Source organism: Lactuca virosa, chromosome 3 (genome assembly GCF_052849685.1).
Source record: "Lactuca virosa cultivar CGN04683 chromosome 3, Lactuca_virosa_CGN04683_v6, whole genome shotgun sequence".
NCBI classification, from domain to species: Eukaryota; Viridiplantae; Streptophyta; class Magnoliopsida; order Asterales; family Asteraceae; genus Lactuca; species Lactuca virosa.
In genome coordinates, this window is record NC_136428.1 from 320,844,457 (window position 1) to 320,870,389 (window position 25,933).

The 25,933-nt window shown below is 37.9% G+C and overlaps 1 protein-coding gene and 1 non-coding gene across 2 annotated transcripts; one reads left to right on the forward strand and one right to left on the reverse strand.

Annotated features, from left to right (window-relative positions):
* Positions 1 to 23,753: 23,753 nt before the first annotated feature.
* On the reverse strand, positions 23,754 to 24,446 carry LOC145164732 (uncharacterized). Its single transcript, XM_079083425.1, has one exon. The coding sequence runs from the start codon at positions 24,444 to 24,446 to the stop codon at positions 23,754 to 23,756; it is 693 nt and encodes a 230-aa protein (XP_078939551.1).
* A 1,107-nt stretch (positions 24,447 to 25,553) lies between these two features.
* LOC145167959 (small nucleolar RNA R71) lies at positions 25,554 to 25,660 on the forward strand. The gene has a single exon (XR_013741558.1). It is a non-coding gene; the product is annotated as a small nucleolar RNA R71 (small nucleolar RNA).
* Positions 25,661 to 25,933: the final 273 nt, after the last annotated feature.

Below are 25,933 nucleotides of genomic sequence, written 5' to 3' on the forward strand. Positions count from 1 at the left end.
CAAAAGATAAGACTCGGGTTGCACTAGTTTCAAACAGTTTATAAGTCTGTTACAACGAACGCCTTATATACTTTAACATGGGTCCTGAGTAGTTTCTCCTGCAGCAGTGATCCTTAGTATCTTCCCGTCTACGCCGGAGTTCTTTGTTATTGGGAAATTCTTCTTGAGGTGTCCAATCTCACCGCATTGGTGACATATCTGGTTAGTACTAGCATCGGTGGTGGAAGTGAAGTGTTGGGTCGGAGTTATGTGGACACGGTTGCTTTCGTTGATCTCCCTTTTTGGACAATTCCTCTTGTAGTGTCCGGTTTCACCACAACCATAGCAGGGTGGGTTGGTTCCGATGGTAGGGGTGGTTTTACAAAAACGAGCGAGATGCCCCGTTTTGTTGCAATTGATGCATTGCAATACTCGGCAAGCTCCATTGTGATGATAGGTACACATGTTACACTTCGAGAGTGTTCCCACATATCGCTTGACCGGTGCTGAGGTGGCAGAGGTCGCCACTGGTTGTCGTTGCATGGTTCTCCTTTGGGATCGCTTGCGTTCCTTTTTAGCTTGACGTTTTCGTTTCTTAAACTCTGAGTTGTGGCTTTGGGCGTTTGCAACAGTCACTATTTGTTGACTTCCCGGGTTGACACAACGATTGGAATGGTCAACTCCCTCGCTAGCCTTGCTTGCGTTGTTAGCGCTGAGGTTTGCAAGGACAGCTGCCACTGCGGCTGATACTGCAGCTTGGAATGTAGTGGCGTCGATATGAAGGATAGGGGTTTCGTCGCTCGGCTGGTTATCTCTTGGTGTCGACATGATTCTGTAACACGAAAGATAAGGAGTTCGTGAGCAATTATGGTTGACCCTAGATTATTTTGGTTCTGACTAAGAGATGAGTTATTATTCATGAAAACTTAGCTTATACACATTATGATATAATCAATACTGGGCGGATAGTAAAATGTGTGATTCTACTCTAGTTTCACATCCCAACGAGGAAAAGAAACTAGGTTAGAAATCCCACATTCTATTGTCTACCAGGTCTTAGTTATATATAATTCGGGAATGTATAAGCGTGCAAATCATAACAATAACCTTCCTACTAATCCTTCTTAATGAATTAGAATTCCTAGTAAGGGCTATCATTGAACCTAGATGTATTTCGATCGTTCACCTAAAGAGTTAAAGTATGTTCTCGAAGGTTTGACCTACATCCCTATGATGTAGTCCTAGTAAAGAATAGAAGTAAGTTCGTAGAATGGTCTCATTACGTTTGTCGTTTAAAACGGGGTTACCATTGGTTGGTGAATAACATGATCCAACCCTTGAAAGAGAATTGGGAATGATCCTAGAGCTAAATTACTCTAGTCCAATAACTTGACTAGAGTGGGTTTCAGATAGACTCCTATGATAGGTATGATGAAAGTATTTGAACAAAGAATGATACAGAAGTTAGCCGACTGTCCATATCATTGATACTTATGATGTGATAAGTTCAGGAAAATTGACCTTGTAGAAGGTCTTACATCATATCCAGAGTAGAAAGGTTTTGGCCGCATAAAGCCTAACTAAAAGTACTTACAGTACAAGATAGTTACCTAGAAAAATGCCATACGGGACATAGACAGGAAAACGATTATTCGAAACAAGGAAGGAAAGTAAAGCATCTCCTACTGGTGACAATCACTCCTATGGTGAACCCTTAGTTCAGCCAGTCGACGTTCCATATCAAGCATGTGTCTTTCGTACACCCTCTGGCGTACTCGGAGTTATATGACTTCGGCTCGTAATTGAGTCGGTGCTTGTAGCAGGGTTTCATGGTCTCTCTCAGATCTCTCCCGAGCATCTTCCAGGTGAATGGTGCGGATCGTATGCATTCTCACATTGGTGACAACTTTTGTGATTTGATGGAGGGTTGTCCTGCCTTGCATCTCATTTCGGGTCACTCTGCGGACCAGGATTGGCAAGACTCTGTCTGCTGAGCCCCCTTCACTTAGGTCATAAAAGCTTCGTTCTCCCTTAGTGGCATGGGTTGATCCTGCCCTTGGCTCCATGTTTCTAAGCTTTCCACCTACGGAGGAGTCGGGCCTTGAAAAGCCGGACGAGGGTTAGGATTTGGAACGAGAGCCATCGGGGGTAGGTTCTCTACTTCAGGTTCGGAGTCAGGACCATCAGCAAAGCCTTCAACTTGGTGACCATCCATAGGGATTGGGTGATCATTCTCTAGCTCCTCTCCGAGCCATCCAACATTGCCGTGGTTAGGGTAGTACGGGTTGTCGTGGGGATGGAATCCAACCATGATATCTATGCGAGAAAAGGGATATAAGAAATGACTAAATAAACGTACTAATTAGATAATTATAAGATGATCTTTATCAGTTACTTCAATACTTGTTTAGTGCATACTAGTTATATGTATTTGGGACATATTGACCTTCGAATAAGTGACCCTAACTCTAAGTCCACAACCCAACGAGGAACAGGAAGTAAAGGAAAGATTCACAGATTCTGAGTCTATGACGTCTTGGATACATTTAATATTAATGTGTCCACTAGGCAACTATTGACCTATTGATAAAGATCTATTTAGTTCTCAGATAAGTAATTACAGTAACACCAAATACCCCTATGGTATTTCATTGTGGTAGTGTTGGTAAGTTTTTAGACTTGTTGCCACATCACAACCATTCTTGGGCATATGCTAATCACTCCTCGGACCAGCATAGTTGATCAGGCTATGCCACTCCCAGGACTGACCATAAATCCCCAAGCTTACTTGTGATATTCAACAAGCGTAATACTTTTGTTCTTGTCATTGTGACACCGATTTTAGTATGAATGCAGGCACGTATACTTTATTAAATATTTTATTATTTAAAAGTATTAACTCTTGGTCAGAGTGTTTTAATCCCATAGTATTTTTAGTTAGTATATCTTTTATGGGTTGATATACTCAATTCACTATAAACAATGCTCTAATACCAATCTGTCACACCCCAAAACCGAGAACGGTGGAAACGTTCTGGGGTGGAGGACGTCATGTAATGTATCACAACAATGTAAAGTAGTAAACAAGCAACAACATCATCCATTGCATTAATAGTATAATTTTAATTACAAGTGTGTTCTTTCATAGCATAAAACAACATAATGAATATTCAAAATAAAAGACGAGACTTGACTGCTCCGTCTTCTCTAAACCTTGCATCGTACCTGTCTATTTGTGACCTGAGACTACAAGTTATTTTGAAAGCGAGTATCAGCAACAAAGCTTGTGAATTCATTAGTATTTTAGTGTCATTACTTGTGAAAAGTTGTTATGAAAGACTCGTAAAAGTTTAAAGAAAACAGTTTTGTATAAGTGTGAAAACCCTAGAAAATCCCATATTTCCTACTAGTATAAAAAGTAGTCTTCTACCAAGACCCTAATGTTTTGAAAGTATGAATTATTATTCAAATCTAATCTACCTCATCGATTATGTGAATGTGTCACAAAGTAAAGGTAATACAGAAAATAATATAAGAACAGAAATTGTATCCTTTTGCACTAGGATATTCACGGCGTGGAAACTCGCCGAACAGTATAACCGTAACTATGTGAATGTGTCACACAGTAAGGTAAGTGTATCCTTTTGCACTAGGATATTCACGGCGTGGAAACTCGCCGAACAGTATAACCGTAACTATGTGAATGTATCACACAGTAAGGTAACAAGGAAAATAACACAATAATAGAAATCGTATCTCTACATACAGCATATATGTAATCGTATCTATGTAAAAGTATCCATGTAATAGTATCTCTACATATAGCATAATATTATTTCTAGAGACAGCATATATGAAATCGTATCTATGTAAAGGTATCCATGTAATAGTATCTCTATGAACAACATGTATTCATATAGACTCATGAATGAACTGACTCTGGTGTGATTCCTTGTACTAGGAATGGCAAGTAGAATCTCCTAACTATACCTATTATAATTACTAGTAATGTACGAGTATAATCGGAAGTATACCTTTGCTACCCAAAGGTACTGAGTTGATTGGTGGAACTTTTATGACTATATATGTATACATGATATATAACTAATATTTAGACGACCTTCGGACGGATAACCGATACCCTAAAGCCACATCCCAATGAGGAAAAGGAAACAAGGTGAGCTAGCCGTTCTAAGTCCTTTAAACATTACTTATATAATTATACATATATAGGCATGCATTTGACAATATAAAAGTATAAAAGAAGTTTTGTAAAATCCTTTGAAAAGTTTAATAACTAAGAAAAGATGACTTGATGTCAGTTTATAAAACGATTTGAAAACAGTTTGATAAGACAGTTTAAGTGAAGAAAACCTTTGCTGGAAACACAACTGTAACAAATTTTGAAAGGAAACATACAGTGTGTAGGACAGTTAGACAAAGAAATTTAAACAAGTAAAAACGCTTTGGAAAGTCATTTGAAGTAATATGTTTGGTAAAACAGTTAAAAGTGCAGTAAATCCATTTGCATGCTGGTTATTAATCACATGTGATTGATATGATAACTACCATGATTCAACTTGTATTCCCCCCCATAAAAGCATTTAAAAACATTTAAAAGATTGATTAAGAGGTATGAACTCACCTGTAGCGAGTGGATCGGATGGAAGTGTCGGACAAGTGCTTGGTGTTAAGTGAAGAGTTGAACACACACAATGAACCTAATAATATATGAAGACATATGTATATATACAATTAGTGATTATAACACCAATTAGGCAAGTAAAAACATCCTAAGGCGTGGAAAACACTTTAGTCAAAGTGTTAGGAGGCTATTGGGTTGCAACAAAGGAGTGCAAGGAATTGCTATTGAGTTTATGGTCTATGGACCATACTTGATGGAGTTTACGGCCCAGGGGAGTTTACTCCTGGCCGTAAACTCTCAAATGGGTCTCTATTCGAGGCTTAAAGCTATGATGTCTTAAGTGGTTAAGTGTTCCTAGGCTAAACAAGAGGATAGGTGAGTTTAAGGTCCAAGAATGACCCTAAATTGTGTTTACGGCCTAGGGACCACTTCCCCATGAGTTTACGGCCGTAAACTCATGGTAGGAAGTGCCATTTTGATGTTTTGAGGTTCCTAGCTCAATGGTGATTGGTTCTAGGCTAAGTTCTAGTCATTAGGAAGCATTAGGGGCACAATATCACCCCTTTATAGAGTTTACGGCCTAAGGACCAATCCTTATGAGTTTACGGTCGTAAACTCTATGTGGACATGGTTTCTTGGGTGTTTAAGGTCCTTAACACTTCAAGGATTCAAGGATGTAATCTAAGCTACTTTCTAGGCATAAGGAAGGAGTTAGGGTGCATTTTGCCCCACTTATAGGGGTTTACGGCCCAAGAACATGCCTTGGCCGTAAACTCCTTTGTTCTTGTGTTTCCTTATGATTTATAATCTATAAACATGTTAAACCTAATGTACAACGAGTTAGGACAAGAGTACTTACGATCTAGGAGCTTGAATGGTTGTTTCTGGCCAAGAACACTAGTGTGTGTTCTTGGTGTTTTGAATATCTAAATGAAAATCAACAATGAATGGATGAAAGGATGTATAAACACTAGGTGATAGGTTATAACAACAAATCGAGTCAAGAAAAACTTACGTTTTCGGAAGATCGGGGGAAGGACGGGATGCTACTTGAGAGAGAATGGGCCAAGGGAATGAAAGGAATGGACAAATGGCCTTCACCTTCACCATATAAGGTGAGCTTACGGCCCACATGGAGTTTATGGCCGTAAACTCCATTGTGGTGGCCGTGAACTCATGGTTAATGTGTTTAAGGCTTGGTCTTTGTGCTATAAATTCAGCAGATAAACCCCGACACTTATTCCTTACGTGTACAACGCTCAGAACGCTCAAACAGACTCTAAATTCTGCTAAATGATAGTAGGAATGAGTTTGAATTTCAATGAAGTGTTGGACTGTACAGGATAGAAAATTTCGGGTTGTCACAACAGTTAGTTACAAGTCTTTGTGAGCGTTTGCACCAATTCGCTGAGATGAATGCGAATCACTGCGAGCGTTCATACCAATTTGCAGGCCAATCAAAAACCTTATGACTTTGAAGGTGGTTTCAGTACAGATTCAGCTTCTATCATTCCTAAGCCTTGAAGAATTTGATTGAATGATTGTTCAGGAAAGGCTTTCGTGAAGATGTCGGCTAACTGATCAGCGGATCTTACAATGTGTATCTCGACGTTTCCATCTTCCACATGATCTTTGATGAAGTAATACCTTAGTGCTATGTGTTTCATCTTTGAATGTTGAACTGGGTTGTGACAAATGCGAATGGCACTTTCAGAGCCTCATTATAAGGGGATTCGTTTCACGTTGATGCCATCGTCACGAAGTTGACTTTGAAACCAAATAACTTGTGAGTTGCAGGATGCAGCAGCTCTGTACTCTGCTTCAACAGTCTATAAGGAGACACAAGTTTGCTATTTGGATTGCCAATATACGAGTTTCCCATCAATAAATTGGCATCCTCTCGTTGTACTTTTTCTATCTAGACCGCAACCTCCAAGATCAATGAGGATGTTCGCTTGAGATACCTAAAGATGTTCTTAACAGCTGTCATGTGAGGTTCGCGAGGATTAGCTTGAAACCAAGCACAATAGCAAATAGAAAACATGATATCTGTACGACTGGCAGTTAGATACATCAATGACCCTATCATCTGACGATAACGAGTTATATCAACAGTTGGTTTATCCAGAGATGGTGTTAGTTTCGTTCCGAAAGCCATTGGAACCTTCACTTTTGAATCTCCCACCATTCCAAACTTGGAGAGTATCGTTTTTGTATAAGCTTCCTGATTGATAAAGATCCATTCCTAACTCTTTCTTACATTCAATCCAATAAAAAGTTAATAGGACCCATGGAGCTCATCACAAACTTAGTTTCCATCAACTTTCGAAACTCAGCTGTTAGGCTGGGGTTAGTTGATCCGAAGATGATGTCATCAACATAAATTTGGGCAATCATGAAATGGTCACCATCCTTCTTGTGAAAGAAGGTTAGGTCGACAGATCCTTCTTTAAATTTAGCATGTTTTAAAAAATGAGTTAGAGTTCCGTACCAGGCTCTTGGAGCTTGCTTTAGACCGTAAACTCCCTTGTCCAGAATATAACAGTGGTTCTGATGTGTGTAAACTCAACTATTTTTAAGCCTACTTTTAATTATAAAATTGACAGACAAAGGCAGTGGACCTATCAATTGTGGTGTAGCTAAATAAGTAGGGTATCGAACTCAGGGAACGAAAAATTTAAACTAAAAACTCGAATTAACTAAAAACAAGTAATAGAAAATAGGGGTTTCTCTAGTTTTGCAAGACTAGAAACTTAACTAAAACTTAACTACTCAACTAAAAGTTGAAAACACGTAAAAACAAACTAAATTCAATGATCAAAAAGGGTTTCTGTTTAGGTTCAACTCATTTACTCCTATGGTTAATTTTTATGATAATATAATAGATTAATTGTTATTGTTTACTGACTCTGGTGATTAGATTCGTATTCGCTATTACTAATCCTTACAAAACATACCAATTCAAGCAGTGGCCAGTTGATTAAACTAATAGATTTCCTAGGTTAATTATTCAGGTTAAATAAGACTTGTAGTTAGCTAATTAAATTTGGTGATTCAATTAACCTCTTGTTGATGGTGTATCGCACAAGCTCACACATTAATTTACCCATTCTCTAACTAATCCTAGTTTCATGTTCATTATTCCTAGGCATATAGTATTGTGTTCACATAAATTATATGAGATAAGTAACTAAGAGATGTTCATGCAGCTTAATCACTTAGCAATTAACAGAAAATAGTTATGGTTAATGCATAAGGGTCTTTAACAAGCTTAATTTAACAATATCACCAACTAACAATTAATCAAAAGAGTAAATTAAACCATAGGAGCTAAATTGTCTTCCCCAAACAGACTCTAACGAAATTAGTTCATGATTTCAGCGTATGAAAGCTTAAAAACGAATTCAAATAAACCTAACATAATTCTATTCAAAGGCAAAGTGGAAAATTAAACCTAAAGTGCCTTAATCTCTTAATAATGAAGGATTAGGATTCTTTAACGTTTTCCAGAGCTCCAAGGGCTTCCTTGATCACCAAGTCTTTCCACCAAAAATCCAGAGAGTCTTCAATTCGGGTTTGTGAAGTCTATTTATAGTTTTCTCAAAACAGGGGCTACTCGTCCAGTAGACAACTAACTCGTCGAGTCCCCCTTGAGGAATCCGTATACTGCAAGGACTCCACGTATTGCTTCGCGAACTTTCGTGTCTACTCGTCGAGTAGACGACCCTACTCGCCGAGTGGCTTCAGAATTAAGCCTTTTTCTTCTTTCTTTCGTTCCTGAGCTTTCGTTCATATCTCCTGCTTCCTTTTTCTTCCGAGCTTCTTTTTTGGACTGAAAATATAATTTGAACAATATTAAGTATCTTTTGTCCATAATATGCAGTTAATTAGCCAATATATGATAAAAATCCAACATAAAAATATAGCTAAATATGCAAATATCAAAATACCCCACACTTGACTTTTGCTTGCCCCCAAGCAAAACTGAAATTAAGCACACTAATATTACATAGACAATCCCAATCCAACCCAACCATTACGTCAAGACCGCGACATATGCATTTGTGTCTAAATAATTTTCCTAAGGACCCCCCCTTAATTCTAAATACTCACAATCCTCATAAACACTCGTCCACTTTTTCCGAACAATGCTCATTTTATGCATCCATCCGAATCCATCCGCAGAAAACCTCCTAGTCTCAAGGTGTTTTTGGTTGAGCAACCCAAGCATACATATTCCAAAAATTACAATTCTTCGATACCACTATGGAGCTTTTTGGAATTCTTCACTTTCTTGATAATTTGAACTTTGATTTCTTCAAATTTGCCAGCTTTTTGATTTTCTTTGATTTTTGGGTATCTTCAACTTTTGAACTTTTGGAATTTTGATCTTTTGATCTTCACTTTAACTGCTCCAAAATTCTTACAACTTTGCTTGTAATTCTCTCCCTTTTTTTTACATGTAACTCACTTTTTTTTCACTCAATACCTACATGCTTAAGCAAGGGTGCTCAACTTCAACCTTTATTGATTAAGGATAATAATTTTCCTGGATACATTTCAAGTACATGATGCTAAACTTATTGCATCCCTCAAACTAAGCTAGGTTGTGTTTTTGTCCCATGATTTCAGTAGAATAAGGGAAACCACAAATGCATTAAAACGTGTATAAGCTCGACTAAACATTTGGATCTTCATGCAATCATCAAACATAACACTAGCATGATTCCTAATTGCTTTACCAAAATTTTCTAAATTAATCCTAGCAATATTTATGCAAAATTTCAAAATTTTCAAAATTTAACTAAAATTTTAACTAATGTAACCAACCCCCTACCCCACACTTAATTTATGCAATGTCCCCATTGCATATTATGCATGATAAATATAATAAGAAAATAAAGAGAGAATTGGAACAAACTCCCCTGGGGTAGTAGTGGCGAGGTCGGTATTTCTTCTTTTTTAGTTCCACTTCAAATGACTTTAGACATGAGAACAGCTCATCCATGCCTTGGGTGTCATATCTTGTGTGGGAAAGCCCCAAAAATGCAGGAAAGATACTCGGAAATCTTCAGAAATCAAACTCTAAGGAATATGAGCGAGACCCGTAGTGAATATAAGCATAATATAAGCCTTAAGAATGAAAAAGTGATAAACTTGTCGCGTCTATACGGAAACTCGACGAATAGCAACGTATCAAGCAGAAAAATCGTGGAATTGAACTCGGACTCGTCGAGTAGGTAATGTGCACTCGGCGAGTCCATCGCTGATTGAGAAATATAAATATTCTGCTTTTGGGTTCCGTTTCTGATGTGGCTGGGTATGATAACTTAGTGTGTTTTCTTCATTTTTCTTCAACAAATAACACTCTAAGACCCTCCTTGAGAACGGACTTGACCCTAAACTCATGCAAATTCTCATCTAGACCCAATCCTCATGCTAACCTTAACAAGTGAGACTCTTGCATGCATCCAATCCTTCCATCTAAAAAGAAAACAACCACAAGTGATAAAAGAAAACAAATTCCTACTTAAACATCCTACAAGTTCAACACCTAAAACAAAGAAAATTAAATAGTCTTAAACATCAAAACACAATAAAATAAATATTCAATCTTCCTCCTCGTCTTCATCTCCTCCGGCTCCACTTCCGCCCGCTTGGTTTCTTCTCGCTTGCACCCTTTCATCCCAACTTGGCACATACGGGAATCCGGGCCCGGGCCTTGGTGCAAAATGCATTTGTTCAAATAAATAAGCAAATGACTCATTGACATAGTTCACGCCCCGCCCGAGGTCGTCTTGGTATCTTCGTAGCTCAACATTATACCAATCCATAGGTAGCTCCACATCCACCGGAATAACCGGTGGGTCTTGTGGCACCCGCTCTCTCCTTTGTCTCACTCTCCTTCTTGGTTCCTCCGGCACTAACGGTTCATCATCATTCGGAATACTAACATTCCCCCCGTCCATAATCCTCAATGATCCTAGCCCTCCTGAATAATGTTGTGCTGAAGGGAGGACTAGGAATCATAGTAAATGCACGTGCCTCTTGTCGGTCCAAAATACCATAAGTTCTCACAAGCCTTGTAACAAACATGCCACCATTGATTTTTGATGTCACCCGCTCTTTGACTGCCCCCTCTGCCAAGTATTTTGCCATGCAATATGGCAAATTGCAAAATACATTTGGAGTGATAATACTCCAGATGTAAAAGATGTCGAGAGTGGGGACTTTATCGTCATCCTTTCGCATGTTTATAGACTTCGCGATCACACGATGTATTAAGCGATGAATCGGGGAACGAATGCTCCCCTCTTGGGCGGATGAAGGAATGTAAACCTGATTGGCAATGGTGGTCCACCAAGTAGAGGCAACCACATCCTCGCGCAAGTCTTTATGGCACTGCTCCAAGAATGACTCAAAAGTCTCGGACATGATCTCATTCTGATCATAAATATCAAGCCTCCATGCCAGCTCTCTGCAATGCTGCACTGGCGAAACTCTCCTCCAAGGCAGAATGAAATAATATTCGGACTATAGTAGTCATCACCACCCCGAAAAGAGATGGTGGCAAAGAACTCCCAGCAAAGCTCTTGATACACGGGTTCTTGAAGCTTGAACAACCGATTCCACCCGTCACAGATTATTTGTACCCCATTAACTTCACAAGACTTAACCAAATAATGGTTCAGCGCTTCTTCCAACCCAGCTTGCCCTATCCATGACCAGTCCAACTCATTAGGAACATATATTTCCTTTCGCTTCAAACCCTCCAGCTTGCTTTTGTACGTGTGAGTGAAGACTTGTTGGTGATGCATGGAAAAGTCAACCATGGGATGTCCCCATAACCGCCTCCTCGTGAACTTTGACCTCTCCTAGACATGGTTCCTGCACAGCAAAGAAACAAGAAAACCACAAGCAAAATACCAAAAGTATTAAAAATGGCAGAATACTGGGCATCAGCAGCATGGACTCGTCGAGTCCACGAACCGACTCGGCGAGTAGGACGCATTGCGGGAGTCCAAATCTGTTCTGATGAAATTAACCAGCCAAATCCATAAATTATTTCAGGGGCTTGCTTCGGTATGTTCCAGGAGCATATGATTGTAAAAAATTACGTCTAAAACGTCCTAATTTGTCAAAAATCAAAACCCTAAAATCCAAGTCTTCCCAAAATCGAGATTTTCCAGAAACTAAGGGTGATATTTCACCAAAGATTGAAACTCGTAAAGGATTAAGAGCTAAAGTTGTTACCTTGTCGGTTGAATTCGCAAAAGAAGAGAAGATTCAAGACGAAGGCTTGAGATAGTGCACGTGGAGTATGGGGGGTGGCTCATATGAATGGCTGAAAGTGTTTGCAATTTAGGGTAAAAACCCCTCTTTTACAGAATGTAACAAATTTTTTTTTTTTCGGGTAATAAATGGACTCGTCGAGTAGGCGACTTGGCGAGTAGATGCCTGATTCAACGATTTTTCGGGATTTCTGAAATGGACTCGCCGAGTAGACTTAGAGACTCGTCGAGTTTTTCATTATGTGAAAAATTTCAGTTTGCAAAATAAAATGTATGCCACCCCACACTTGAGCATTGCCTTGCCCTCAAGAAATCATTTTAAACACATAAGAAGATTGATAAAAACAAATCCGAAGCAAAATGAAAATAAAAAATGAAAAAGAGAAGAAAAAGAAAGCAAACTCTAAACGCGGGTTGCCTCCCGGAAGCGCTTCTTTTAAGGAGTTATTAGCTGGACTCCTTCCCGCTTACGTTTTTGTAATCCCTTCCAGCAGCAGCCCATCTTCAAGTTCTTCATTTCTCAGAATTCCTTCTTCATATCTTTTCACCCTATGACCATTGACCTTGAAAGGAGTTCCATCTCTTGATATTAGCTCAATAGCTCCATGTGGAAAAAATTTCTTTACTATAAATGGACCATCCCATCGTGTATTAAGCTTTCCCGGAAAAAGTTTGAACCTTGAATTGAAGAGTAACACCTTTTGTCCCTCTTTAAAGACTTTATTACCCTTCACTCTTCTATCATGCCAACTCTTGGTCTTTTCTTTGTAAATTAAGGAACAAGTGTAAGATTCATTCCTAAGCTCTTCCAAGGCATTCATTTGTATTAACCGGTTAGTTCTAAGTTCAGCCAAATCAAAATTGCACACCTTTAATGCCCAATAAGCCTTGTGCTCTATTTCAACCGGTAAGTGACAATTTTTTCCATAGACCAGCCTATATGGTGTAGTACCAATAGGTGTCTTAAAAGCTGTTCGGAAAGCCCAAAGTGCATCATCTAATTTTTCCGACCATTCCTTCCGATTACCTCCAACCGATCTCTCTAAAATTCTTTTTAACGTTCTATTTGTTACTTTGGTTTGGCCACTTGTTTGTGGATGATATGATGTTGAGAACCTATGTTGCACCCCATATCTTTTTAATACTTTGGCCAATTGATCATTTGCAAAATGAGTGCCCCAGTCACTAATGAGAGCTTTAGGAACTCCAAATCTTGAGAATAATTTCTTTAAAAATCGTACCACCACCCGAGCATCATTAGTGGGTAATGCTTGTGCCTCCGCCCACTTAGACACATAATCAACCGCCACCAAGATATATTTATTTCCTATAGACATGGGAAAGGGTCCCATGAAGTCAATCCCCCACACATCAAATATTTCACACACTTGGATACTATGTTGGGGCATTTCACTTCGTGATGATATATTCCCCGCTCTTTGGCATGAGTCACATTCCTTGACATATTGAGCAGCATCCTTAAAAATTGTAGGCCAATAGAATCCAATATCAAAAATCTTCTTCGCGGTGTAATCTGCTCCATGATGTCCTCCGGCGGGTCCACTATGGCAGTGTGCCAAAATTTCTTGACTTTCCTTCCCGAATACACATCTTCTTATCATTCCATCCGCGCAGCTTCAGAAAAGGTATGGCTCTTCCCAAAAGTAGTATTTAATTTCCGAAAAGAATTTCTTCTGTTATTGGCGAGTCAAATCTTTTGGGATGTATTTGGTTGCTAAATAATTTGCCATATCCACAAACCATGGCACTTTTCCCGTTACTACCTGTTGGGTTTTGGTATACTACAACATCCTATGGTGCACATACAACCCTAAATACCTTGGATCTATGTTTTCACTAATTATACATGCAAATAGTTTCCAAGGTATTAATCTTACAACTAGCATGCATTTAACATAAAAATATAATACTAGTTAGCATAACATACCTTTTGATAGAGCTTGAAGTCTTGGTGTATTTGGCCTTAAAGAGCTTAGCCCCAATAGTTTGGAAGCCTCAAATGAAGTCACAACACATCATGGACAAAGGTAAGATTTGAGAGAGAATTCCATGCACCAAAAACCTCCATGAACTCCAAGAAGATAAAAAGTGTCGATTTTGGGCGATGAAGTATCTATTTATATGTGGGATTTCTAGGGTCATGGATATAACCCAAATCCATACCCATGGGTTTTATGATCCATGGTTCATGTGGCCCAACTCTTTATGTATCCATACATAAACTTGGTCCAACATGTATCATAAGCCCAACACATATAAATATAACTAATTATCATAATTAGTCCCCATAGATTTAATTAGTATCTTTTCATCACTAAATTAATTCCAAATTAATTCTTGATCAATACTAATTAAAACATATGATTTCATATTAATATATTATAACTTATAATATATTAATAAACCATAAATAACCTTCTCTCAAAAGTCCATCCTAACAAATTGTCCTGATGATATGCAACCCAAATGGACCATGCTACTCTCGGGTCGAATACATACCCATAATAGTTATGGGCTTAGACACCTAATCCAACAGTCTCCCACTTGGATAAGTCTAAAACTATTATTGCGTATGACTCCAAGATCCCGACTAGCAATCGTAGCTCTTAAAGTCGTTGTCAAACTCTGAACCAATCAAATGACATGTCCATTAGATAAGGGATCATATATTCCACCATTCTAAATATGATATGGACTGAGACACGGATTATAATCATTCTCTCTGTCCGTTTGTTGTTTCCCGATTTCCAATTTATGACGACTGACTAATTGAACAAATCAAATCAGTCCAGGCCCAGCCGAGCACTTACGCTTGTCATCACCAAATCATCGAGGGGCCCACATATATCGCTTTTATCCCGAAGGTAAAAGGAATGGATAAACTTCGACTCATATGGCTTGTTCCACTACTTGTTGAATCATACACAAAGGCACGTTTTATAACATCGAGTTACCGAATGTGTTTTCGTGCAATCAATGTACAACCAACTCATAGTAACAACTCATATCTCTAGGTTTGAACAATATAAGATATTATCGTCTCATGATCACTCGTGATAAAATCCATGAAGTGATTCAAATGAGCGTGGGTTGAATCCAATACTCAGAACTTATGAGCACTCATGAGTGTTGTAGCACCACTTTGTCCAACATCTTAGACCTCTATAAGCCAACCCATGATAGTCTTGATTCATATCTACTTCCAACATATGACCGACTGTGGATAGTTTGAATAACTTAGTCATTCAGGAAGAATGACATGGTTTATGCTGGAAGTCAAAACATGCAAAGTGAAACACAAGAATAATTGAATCTAATATGGTATCAAAACCTATGAATATAAATAAGACACTTTTATTTATCACCATACTGATTACTCATTATTCATTGTTTCGGTTTCATCAACTTTATACTTGAATTAAAAACACTAGTTGTCCCATGCTCCAAGCAAGTACACTATGTTTTTCAAAACAATAGCTTTGCCATACACCGAGTATGCACTCTATGTTTTTGTATGATCCTTACTTTGTGAAATAAACCAATTGAACATAATTTCAATGATTCTAATTTCACACTTCCAAATCCTTATTGAAAAATGTGAGAATTTCAAATTCCTATCATTTATCGAAATCTGTTTAGATTTTAAACTTATATGCACCGACCCTCCTGTAAGGAATATGTACTAAGTCACAAAGACTTGTCAACAGTCATTATAAGGTATTCCAATGGAGTTCAACTCCATGGAAACTAAGTCTCATATTCAAAGTACATTGCTTTGAACATGCTTCTTGCATTAGGTTTTCTAATCTTACACATATAATTTCCACCTATGGAGACAAATGAGCGTGGGTTGAATCCAATACTCGAATCCCTATTCCAGGAGTACTCATGAATGTTGCAGTAACTCTTACTATGTCCACTACCTTGGACATCTACAAACCCGATTCATGACAGTCTTGCCTTAATACCTACTTCCAACGTATTATCGACTGTGGATGGTTTGAATAACTTAGTCATTTGGAAAGAATAACCTAGTTATTCTGGAAGTCAAAACATGCAAAGTGAACCACAAGAATAATACTAATCCTCTATGGTCCCAAGCACCTTTGAGAGTAAATAAAACACCTTTTATTTAAACACCATACTGATTACTCATTATTCATTGTATAATGTTTCAGATAATCAACTTTATACTTGAATTAAAACAATAGTTGTCCCATGCTCCAAGCATGTAAGCTATGTTTTCTAAACACTAGTCATGCCATACAACAAGTATGCACACTATGTTTATCTATGATCTTTACTTTGTGAAATAGATCAATTGAACATGATTCCAATGATGCTCATTTCACAATCCCAAATCTTTATCGTAAATGTAAGAATTCCAAATTCCTACCATTTAACAAAATCTGTTATATTCTAAACTTGTATGCATTGATCCTCTCGTAATGACTGTGCACAAAGTCACAAAGACTTGTCAACAGACATTACAGAGCATTCCAATGGAGATCAATTCCATGGAAACGAAGTCTCAAATTCAAAGTACATTACTTTGAACATCCTTCTTGCATTAAGCTTTCTCATCAAACACAGATTGAATAACTTCCACCTATGGGAATATTTTCATATTCTCATTTTGACTATCACTTCTGAACAAGAGTTGCCTCTTTTCAGAATATTTCAATTATGGTCCTTTCCAAAATTAACACTTATACTTCCAACTGTCCATGAGCAACCAATCTTTGGTAAACCTCAGATTGTCCTCGACAATTGCTTAATCATTTTAGTCATATCCAATTCTAGACTTTTCCCTTCTTAATGCCCTGAGCATTTGGAAAATTTAGAAAGGATGAATATTGCGGCACATGCAATCGATCCTATATCCGAAGCATATGGGACACGATTCAAGATGTCTCACATAAAGACATGATACTAGACCAATCTTTTGCTACAATGTTTTTTTATTTTCCATGTTTTCAAAATTTGACTATGAAGAGGGATGCCGTAATCATAATCGAATTTTGAAAACACAATATATATAGAATTTCCTTATGTTGAACCATTCCAACAAAAAATTCATATATATATCCCTGACTAAAGATGATCAAAATCTCAATCTAAGCTTTTAGAATTGAAATGAAGTATAATTTCCTCTCCCTTAATTACAGAAAAACAACTTTTCCCAATTGAAACCCTTTTGTTTTCCATAATTAAGACTTAACATAATAATCATGCTCCCACTAACATGATAATTATTAGCATAACACTTATGCTCCCACTAGCTTTGACATGTACTCAAAAAACATCTGGACTTGTAGAAATCAATACTTTATTGACTCTCTTACCAAAGTTCAGATTTCTGATACTAGATTCTTTGATAAAACTTTATCAAAATCATACACCTTTCCTTAGATAGCTCATATGTGTGTCTAAACATTTTTAGAACTATAAAAAGGGATGTCGTAATCATAGTCTCAATTGTTTAGACCTTTGCCATTTCTCACAAGTCTATGTTAGTGTGCCGGTTACCCACACACGCTCCACTAACGACTTTGAGAATGCAAATGTCACAGTTGATATCTACTAGAATTCTACTTAGTGAAAGTGTTTCCTCACCATCATTTTCATGAATCGGAGAGAAACCTTATGTCACTTAGATTTTATGGTGTATAAGTTCCTATCCATATGAATTTTGTCAAAACCATAATCACAAGACAAGGTTAGTGACACTTCCAAATTCATATGGATTGAACTTGTGTAGTCTTAACTTCTTGGCACCTGGCAGCCCAAGGGCCTGCCATTGCTTCCAAGTAGTTATGGGCACATAAATGTCAACACAATAGGTTATAAACCTCAAGTCGTGTGCTAGTGAAGAACTATAGGTTTTATACTTGATTAGTTCTTGAAACTGTCAAGACCTTTAAGACTCCCACTGTCCTCTTGACATATAAGACTCTCTTGTCAAGAACTATTCCTTGACAAAACAAATATTCAAGGGATAGTGCGGATTCTTATCAAGACTAACACTACACGCAATTGGCCTAAGTTGGTCTCTGTTTTATCCAAAACATCACAACTTACCCATTTCAAATGTACAAGAGTAGAAAACATTTTACTCTTACATTTGACTAGTGTAAACCTTTTTTAAGATGTGTCACTCAAGTTACAATCTTGGAGTATGACTCTAAGACTTTGTTGTGGAACGAAGTATGACTCATCTTCTTGATTTAACCATTCCAACAATTCATGACTCCTCTTCTTAGCCATAAGAATGCACTAAGATGTCCTTAGAGGATCAATTGTGATGTGGTATCTTAATCATTAAGATGATCATAAAACATGATACTAAAGTACTCTCCCATCTTTTCAGATTTGAGAAACTTTTATCTTTCTGCCTAATTTGATTATTCTCATTCGTTCTGCCATACATCGAATATTTTCCAATGTTTCAGAATTATACTTAAACTTGTAAGTATAACCATATTTACTAAACTTTAGTAAATCATGACGAATAGTCTTATCGATCTTTGTGGTGGACTTGACCAGTGCACACGAATGTGTACTCAATCCCTTAGTCCTTTCACTTGACTTAATTTTCCAGAGACGAAAATTCTCATTCATCATACAACTTGTATGATTCCCAGTTTCGGTCCAATTGAAACTTGGGTGATGACAATCTTTCCTTATTTGGTAAATTATGACACTACCACATCCGAAAGAATCAAATCCATTTTCTAATATTGCTATCAATGGAATCATATAAACAACCATTTTTCACAAATGCCACTGTAAGGATATTTAAAATAAATAAAATAAAACCTTATCTTTTATTTAAAACTTGCGGAAAAACTTATCCTTACAATCCAAATGCATATAAAAAATTTGTTGTTATCTATTCCTAAGCAATATATCATAACTCTTAAGCAACAACTCACAATTCTGATCACCGAACCATGCGACTGAAATCCATCTTTGCGATCAGAATCAGCATATACTTCCTTTAAGCTTCGTCTCTTCGATTCTACAAAACATCAAAATGTGATCTGGTCACATCATGTATAAGAATCTCAAATAGGAACTTAATAGAGTTAGATAGTGCACTTTACCCGAAGTAGAGTCAAACTCTTTGACTTTACCAACCTTATGATTGTTCAGGTAAATTAGGCAGCTTCGCAACCAATGCCCCATCCTTTGGCAATAAAAGGTTTGGGAAGTTGATCTTCTAATCAAATTTGCTTTACTAGTCCTCAAATCATTTCTGATTCAGCAGCACCAAGCAAATAGATAAAATCATAAAGGGTCATGTCATAGCCTGTTTCATAGTAGTCCCAAAGGAACTCACTATGTGACTTAGAAAGTGATTGAACATCCAACTTTCTCAAGACTTTGACACCCAACTCTCCCGGCTTGTCAATATGTGACTTCATCTCCAGGATGTGATCACACATAGACCTTGCTTGCCAATAGAGCTCGAGTGACTTTGAACTTGTGGGTTAGGGAGAATAATTGGAGGGGGTGGGGGAAGTGAAATTCCAAGAGATTTGGGAAGATCATAGTTGTCTGAACCAGACATCTATAATGGGAGATATTCAAGTTAGTTGATTTTTAAGTCCTTAATATAACACCCAATATGAAATATTAAGGCTAGGACCCAACACAATATTTTATAACTTGGAAGAGGGATGCCGTAATCCAAGCTATAAGATATTTGAAGGTAGGCGAATGACGATTCACCAATTTCCACCATGAAAACGAAATAATTTTATTAGGTTTTTCTTGGATTTGAAATTCCTAGATCTTTTGAGATTCATTGAACTTTTTCAATGGCATGTTTCAATCTCGAGTGTGCCCTCTCAAATTTTGTGACTGGGATGCCGAGGATCACCCTTAATATTATCACCTAATCGATGTGCCGGTTACCCACACGCGCTCCACCGATCTATGATAAACATTAAGTCACCCTTTGTTATCCTTACTAGTCCAAGTTAGTGTGTCGGTTACCCACACACGCTCCAGCAACGACTTAGTAAGGTACAAAGTGTGAATTTCATGGGTTAGCACCAAATTCACATTTTCCTAAGTAACTAAGATTGGCAATTTAATAAGTGTTTAGTTACTTAGTATTTATCATTATACTTTTAATGAAGGGAGAATTATAGTCATGTCAAACCCGTTCGGCTAACGACCCTCCACCAGTCAAGGAAGCGGTGGGTGAGAGTGGACACCCATTAAACTGCCATTTTATAGGCAGTAACCTTATACCCCCCTTATAGACCGGCTTCGTGAATGAGGCCTACTAACGGTAAGACTGACTTTGTTCTTATACATATATATAAGTATTAACTATTAATATTATAATAGTATAAGGGTGTATTTTAAACATTTAAAATATTTGGTGGTTTAATCTATTATTTAAACTACACTCTTCATTTAATTAAACTTAAACCATGTCTTTATGGAATTATTAACTCTTTTAATTAAACACTTTAATTAATTTAATGAAGTCCATAAAGTTTGAACTTTAACTTTTAAAATTCTAGAGTTTGGAATTAAAGTGTATATGGGGGGCGACTTTACAAATTCCAAAACTTGAGGACAGGTTTTGAACAATTCAAAGACTTATGGTTTCCATAACTTATGAGTTTTAAAGTGGTTTAACGGAAAAACTCTTCAAGTTCCATAACTTGTAGACATGTTATGGAAGACTTTAAAAGCATTTAAAAATGTGAGTCTTCATTTTTCATAACTTATGGAAATTTTATGAGTTTTAAAATTCATAAATGTGACTTTTCAAGTAACTTGATGACATGTTACAAAAACACATATTATTACCAACTTCTAGATTAATTTGGATTGAAAACAACTATCTCATAATTTTTTCTATTAATCTAAACAAACTCATAAACATGAACATTCATAATCAACATTTTTCAAGCATCATATAAACATGTATAAAACTTGAAACTTTGATTATTATCCTTTATTTGGATGAGAATAAACATTACCATAGTATCAAAAAACAAATTTTATGAACAAAAACACTTTGTGGTAATGATTCTAATCCAAAACAGGCCAAAAAAAACTCGAAGATATGTTGTCAGGGGGTCCAACTCGTCGAGTGCATGAACCAACTCGACGAGTTGGATGAATTAGTTCATGGACTCGTCGAGTCCAAAACTGGACTCGTCGAGTCTCCTGTTCAGACAGCAAAAAATTCGATTTTTTTCAGTTTTTTTTTCAGCAACTTGCATCAAGTATAATTGAAAACAACCCATGGCTCTGATACCACTGTTGGGTTTTGGTATACTACAACATCCTATGGTGCACATACAACCCTAAATACCTTGGATCTATGTTTTCACTAATTATACATGCAAATGGTTTCCAAGGTATTAATCTTACAACTAGCATCCATTTAACATAAAAATATAATACTAGTTAGCATAACATACCTTTTGATGGAGCTTGAAGTCTTGGTGTATTTGGCCTTAAAGAGCTTAGCCCCAATAGTGTGGAAGCCTCAAATGAAGTCACAACACATCATGGACAAAGGTAAGACTTGAGAGAGAATTCCATGCACCAAAAACCTCCGTGAACTCCAAGAAGATAAAAAGTGGCGATTTTGGGCAATGAAGTATCTATTTATATGTGGGATTTCTAGGGTCATGGATATAACCCAAATCCATACCCATGGGTTTTATGATCCATGGTTTATGTAGCCCAACTCTTTATGTATCCATACATAAACTTGGTCCAACATGTATCATAAGCCCAACACATATAAATATAACTAATTATCATAATTAGTCTCCATAGATTTAATTAGTATCTTTTCATCACTAAATTAATTCCAAATTAATTCTTGATCAATACTAATTAAAACATATGATTTCATATTAATATATTATAACTTATAATATATTAATAAACCATAAATAACCTTCTCTCAAAAGTCCATCCTAACAAATTGTCCTGATGATATGCAACCCAAATGGGCCATGCTACTCTCGGGTCGAATACATACCCATAATAGTTATGGGCTTAGACACCTAATCCAACACTACCAAGATATACTCATCGGGAAAATCATCCCCAATTTTATCTTCTTCTAACTTCTACAAAAGTGGGTTCTCTAGTCTTGATAAGTGATCGGCGACTACGTTTTCCATCCCCTTTTTATCGCGTATTTCGATATCAAACTCTTGTAGAAGTAGAACCCAATGTATCAATCTAGGTTTTGCATATTGTTTGGCAAATAGATACTTCAACGCAGAGTGATCGGTAAAAACGATTGTCATGGATAAAACTAAGTATGACCGGAACTTGTCAAAATCATATACCACTGCTAACAACTCCTTCTCGGTAGTAGTATAGTTCGCTTGAGTCGGATTCAACGTCTTGCTTGCGTAGTAAATTGGTTGAAAATGTTTATCAACCCTTTTCCCTAAAACAGCACCCACAGCATAATCACTAGCATCACACATTAGCTCAAAAGGAAGATTCCAATTTGGTGCATTCATGATAGGAGTAGTGGTTAATCTTTCCTTTAGCAAATGAAATGCCTCATGACATTCCTTGGAAAACTCAAACGGGGCATCCTTCAAGAGTAATTGAGTCAAGGGCCTAGTAATTTTTGAAAAATCTTTAATGAAGTGCCTATAAAACCCCGCATGGCCTAGAAAGCTTCTTACCCCCTTGACATTCGTTGGAGGTGGTAAATTGGCTATCGTATCAACCATTGCTCTATCCACATCTATCCCCTTCTTTGAGACCTTGTGACCCAACACAATACCTTCCTTCACCATAAAATCAAACTTCTCCAAATTGAGAACAAGGTTGGTCTTCTCACATCTTGCTAGCATTAGATCCAAGTTGGACAAGCAATCTTCAAAAGAGGACCCAAAAACCGAGAAGTCATCCATAAAAACCTCCATAAACGTTTCGATCATATCGTGAAAGATAGCCATTATGGACCTTTGGAAAGTAGCTGGTGCATTGCATAACCCAAAAGGCATGCGTCTATATGCAAATGTTCCACTCGGGCATGTAAAAGTGGTCTTCTCTTGGTCTTGTGGGTCGATTGGAATTTGAAAGTACCCCGAAAACCCATCGAGAAAACAATAATAAAGATGACCGGAAAGCCTCTCAAGCATTTGATCGATAAAAGGCAATGGAAGGTGATCCTTGCATGTGGCCTCATTTAGCTTCCTATAGTCGATGCAAACGCACCACCCGGTTACCGTCCTTGTTGGAATTAATTCGTTGTTTTCATTAGCCACTACCATCATACCTCCTTTCTTCGGAACCACTTGGACCGGACTCACCCATGGGCTATCGGAGATCGAATAAATGATTCCAGCATCTAGTAATTTCACCACCTCCTTTTTCACAACTTCTTGTATGTTCGGGTTGAGTCCTCTTTGGTGTTGTACTACAGCTTTTGATCCATCTTCTAAGTTGATTTTGTGGGAGCAATAGGCCGGACTAATTCCCTTTATGTCAGTTATCTTCCATGCTATAGAACCTTGCCTCTTCTTTAGTACACCCACAAGGCTCTCCTTCTCATGTTTGGCCAAATCAGCAGCTATAATTACAGGTTTTTGCTGGCCATCTTCAAGAAATGCGTACTCCAAGTGATCTGGTAGTGCCTTGAGCTCAGTTTTTGTCTTCTGAATGCTGAACACGTCGAGTCCAGTAAGGGGACTCGTCGAGTCCGGTGTAATATTCACGAATGTTTGGGGTTCTTCAAATGGACTCGCCGAGTCGGTCGAGGCTACTCGACGAGTCGAGCTTTCTGCACTTCTGATTAGATCGTTTTAATCAGCTTCCTCGAGCAGTCTTTCTAATTCCAGCAGGTCCCTTTCAGCCTCAAACTCTTCTTCAAATGAGACGGTGGACTTGTTTGGTTTATCTTCATTCCAATCTTCCAACAATTCTTCCAACATGTCAATCGAAAATGTCGTGTCGTCACTACTCCTTGCATGCTTCATGGCTTGATCAACTCCGAAAGTGATTGATTCGTCTCCTACCCGAAGGGTAAGTTTAGAATCTCGCATGTCGACGATAGCACTTGCTGTATTAAGAAAAGGTCTTCCTAATATGATCGGGACTTGGGGATCCGCTTCCATGTCTAAAACTATAAAGTCCGCGGGGAACACGAACTTGTCCACTTTCATAAAAAGATCTTCACAAATTCCCCTAGGAAATGTAATCATCTTGTTTGCTAGGTGTATTGCCATACGAATGGGCCTTGGCTCGGGAAGATCTAACTTTTTGAAAAACGAGTAAGGCATGAGATTTACACTTGCCCCTGAATTAGCTAATGCATAAATGGTAGCTAAGTTTCCAAATTGGCAGGGCAATGTTAAACTTCTCGGATCTCCTTTCTTCTTGGGAAGTTTGTTCAACATAGCAGCTGAACAGTTCTCGTTTAGGACCACCTTCTTTACTTCTTCCATCGTTTTCCTATTGGTTAGCAGCTCTTTGAGGAATTTTGCATATTTTGGCATTTACGCAACCGCTTCTATGAATGGCATATTGATTTGAAAAGCCTTTGTGTGTTCCAGAAACTTCTGGTAATCTACTTCATTCTTTTCTTGTCTAACTCGAGCCGGAAAGGGAAGTGAAGGCTGATATGGCTTTACCAGAGGCTGGATTTTCGGTTCAGCTTGCGGACTCGTCGAGTCCATACCGTCGACTCGGCGATTCGTATCGGGGATCTCTGTTTTTGCATGCTCTTCTTTATCCTCTTGCACCAGTTTAGGGTCTTCATGCTGAATAGGAGTTAGAGTGGTTATAATCTTCCCACTCCTAGTTGTGACAATGTTTATATGTGCACCTTTCGGGTTACTTTCGGGTTACTTTCGGTATTACTTGGAAGTCCACCCGGTCTTCTCTCATTCACTTGTTATGCAAGTTGCCCCAGATGCTTTTCTATGTTGAGAATAGATGCTTGCTGATTCCTAAGTAAAGCTTGTTGATCCTTCATCATAAGTTGGTGTTCTCTCAACATATTTTGTTGATCTTTAAGTGTAGCATCGGTATCGTTGTGTCTTTTATCGGATGCGGCTACGAATCTTATAAGCATGTCTTCCAAATCTGATTTCTTTTCATGCACCAGTTCCTCCTTTTGGTAAAAACCTCTATATTTTTGCTTATACTTTTCTTCCCTTGTTTTTTTGTACTCTTCATAAGGTAACCATTCTTTCCTTGGTTTTCGCCAATTATCATCAAACCTATCACCACTTGAGTAGCACACTTGTACCTTCCGGTTCCCATTCTCATCAAGATCACAATCCTTTGTAAGGTGAAGCCCTCTACAGTTTTAACATCCCACCCTAATAGCATGGATGGATTGGTCCATCTTAGTCATTCTTCGATCCATGCTTTCCAACTTTGCCATCATTGCTGCCATGTCATTGGTAATGGAATTCACCGCCCCTCGAGTCAAGTCATTCCTTTGGTTATGGTATTCTCTAGAGTGCTTAGAGAATTCTTCAATTAGTTCTTTGATCACCGGGGGTGCCTTCTTTGTGAGGGGTCCTTGCGAGTCAAGGAGTTTCCTTGTTGTTACATTGACTCCATCATAGAAAATGGAGACTTCTTGTTGGCTGTTAAGATCATGATGTAGGCAGTTCCTTAGTAGACTTTTGTATCTCTCCCATGCCTCATAAAGGGACTCTCCAGCTTGTTGTTCAAAGTCGGCAATAGCTTTCTTCAACTTGGCTATTTTCGAAGGAGGGCAAAACTGGTCAATAAATTCTTCTTTCATCTTGGTCCATGTAGTGATGTATCCGGGAGGGAGTGACATGAGCCAATCCTTTGCAGCACCCTTGAATGTAACTGGAAGCATGCGAACCAGCTGAGTTTCGCGAGGCACATTTGGAACATTAAAATAATCAGCTACATCATTGACTTCATCCAAGTGTTTATAGGCATCTTCGTGGTCTTTTCCGTAGAAGTGGATCTCCTTGAGTTGAGCAAGTATGTGACCCTT

Excerpts from the sequence above, each read along its gene's own strand:
- LOC145164732 (XM_079083425.1), bottom strand. The coding sequence starts at position 24,446 with ATGCCAAAATATGCAAAATTCCTCAAAGAGCTGCTAACCAATAGGAAA.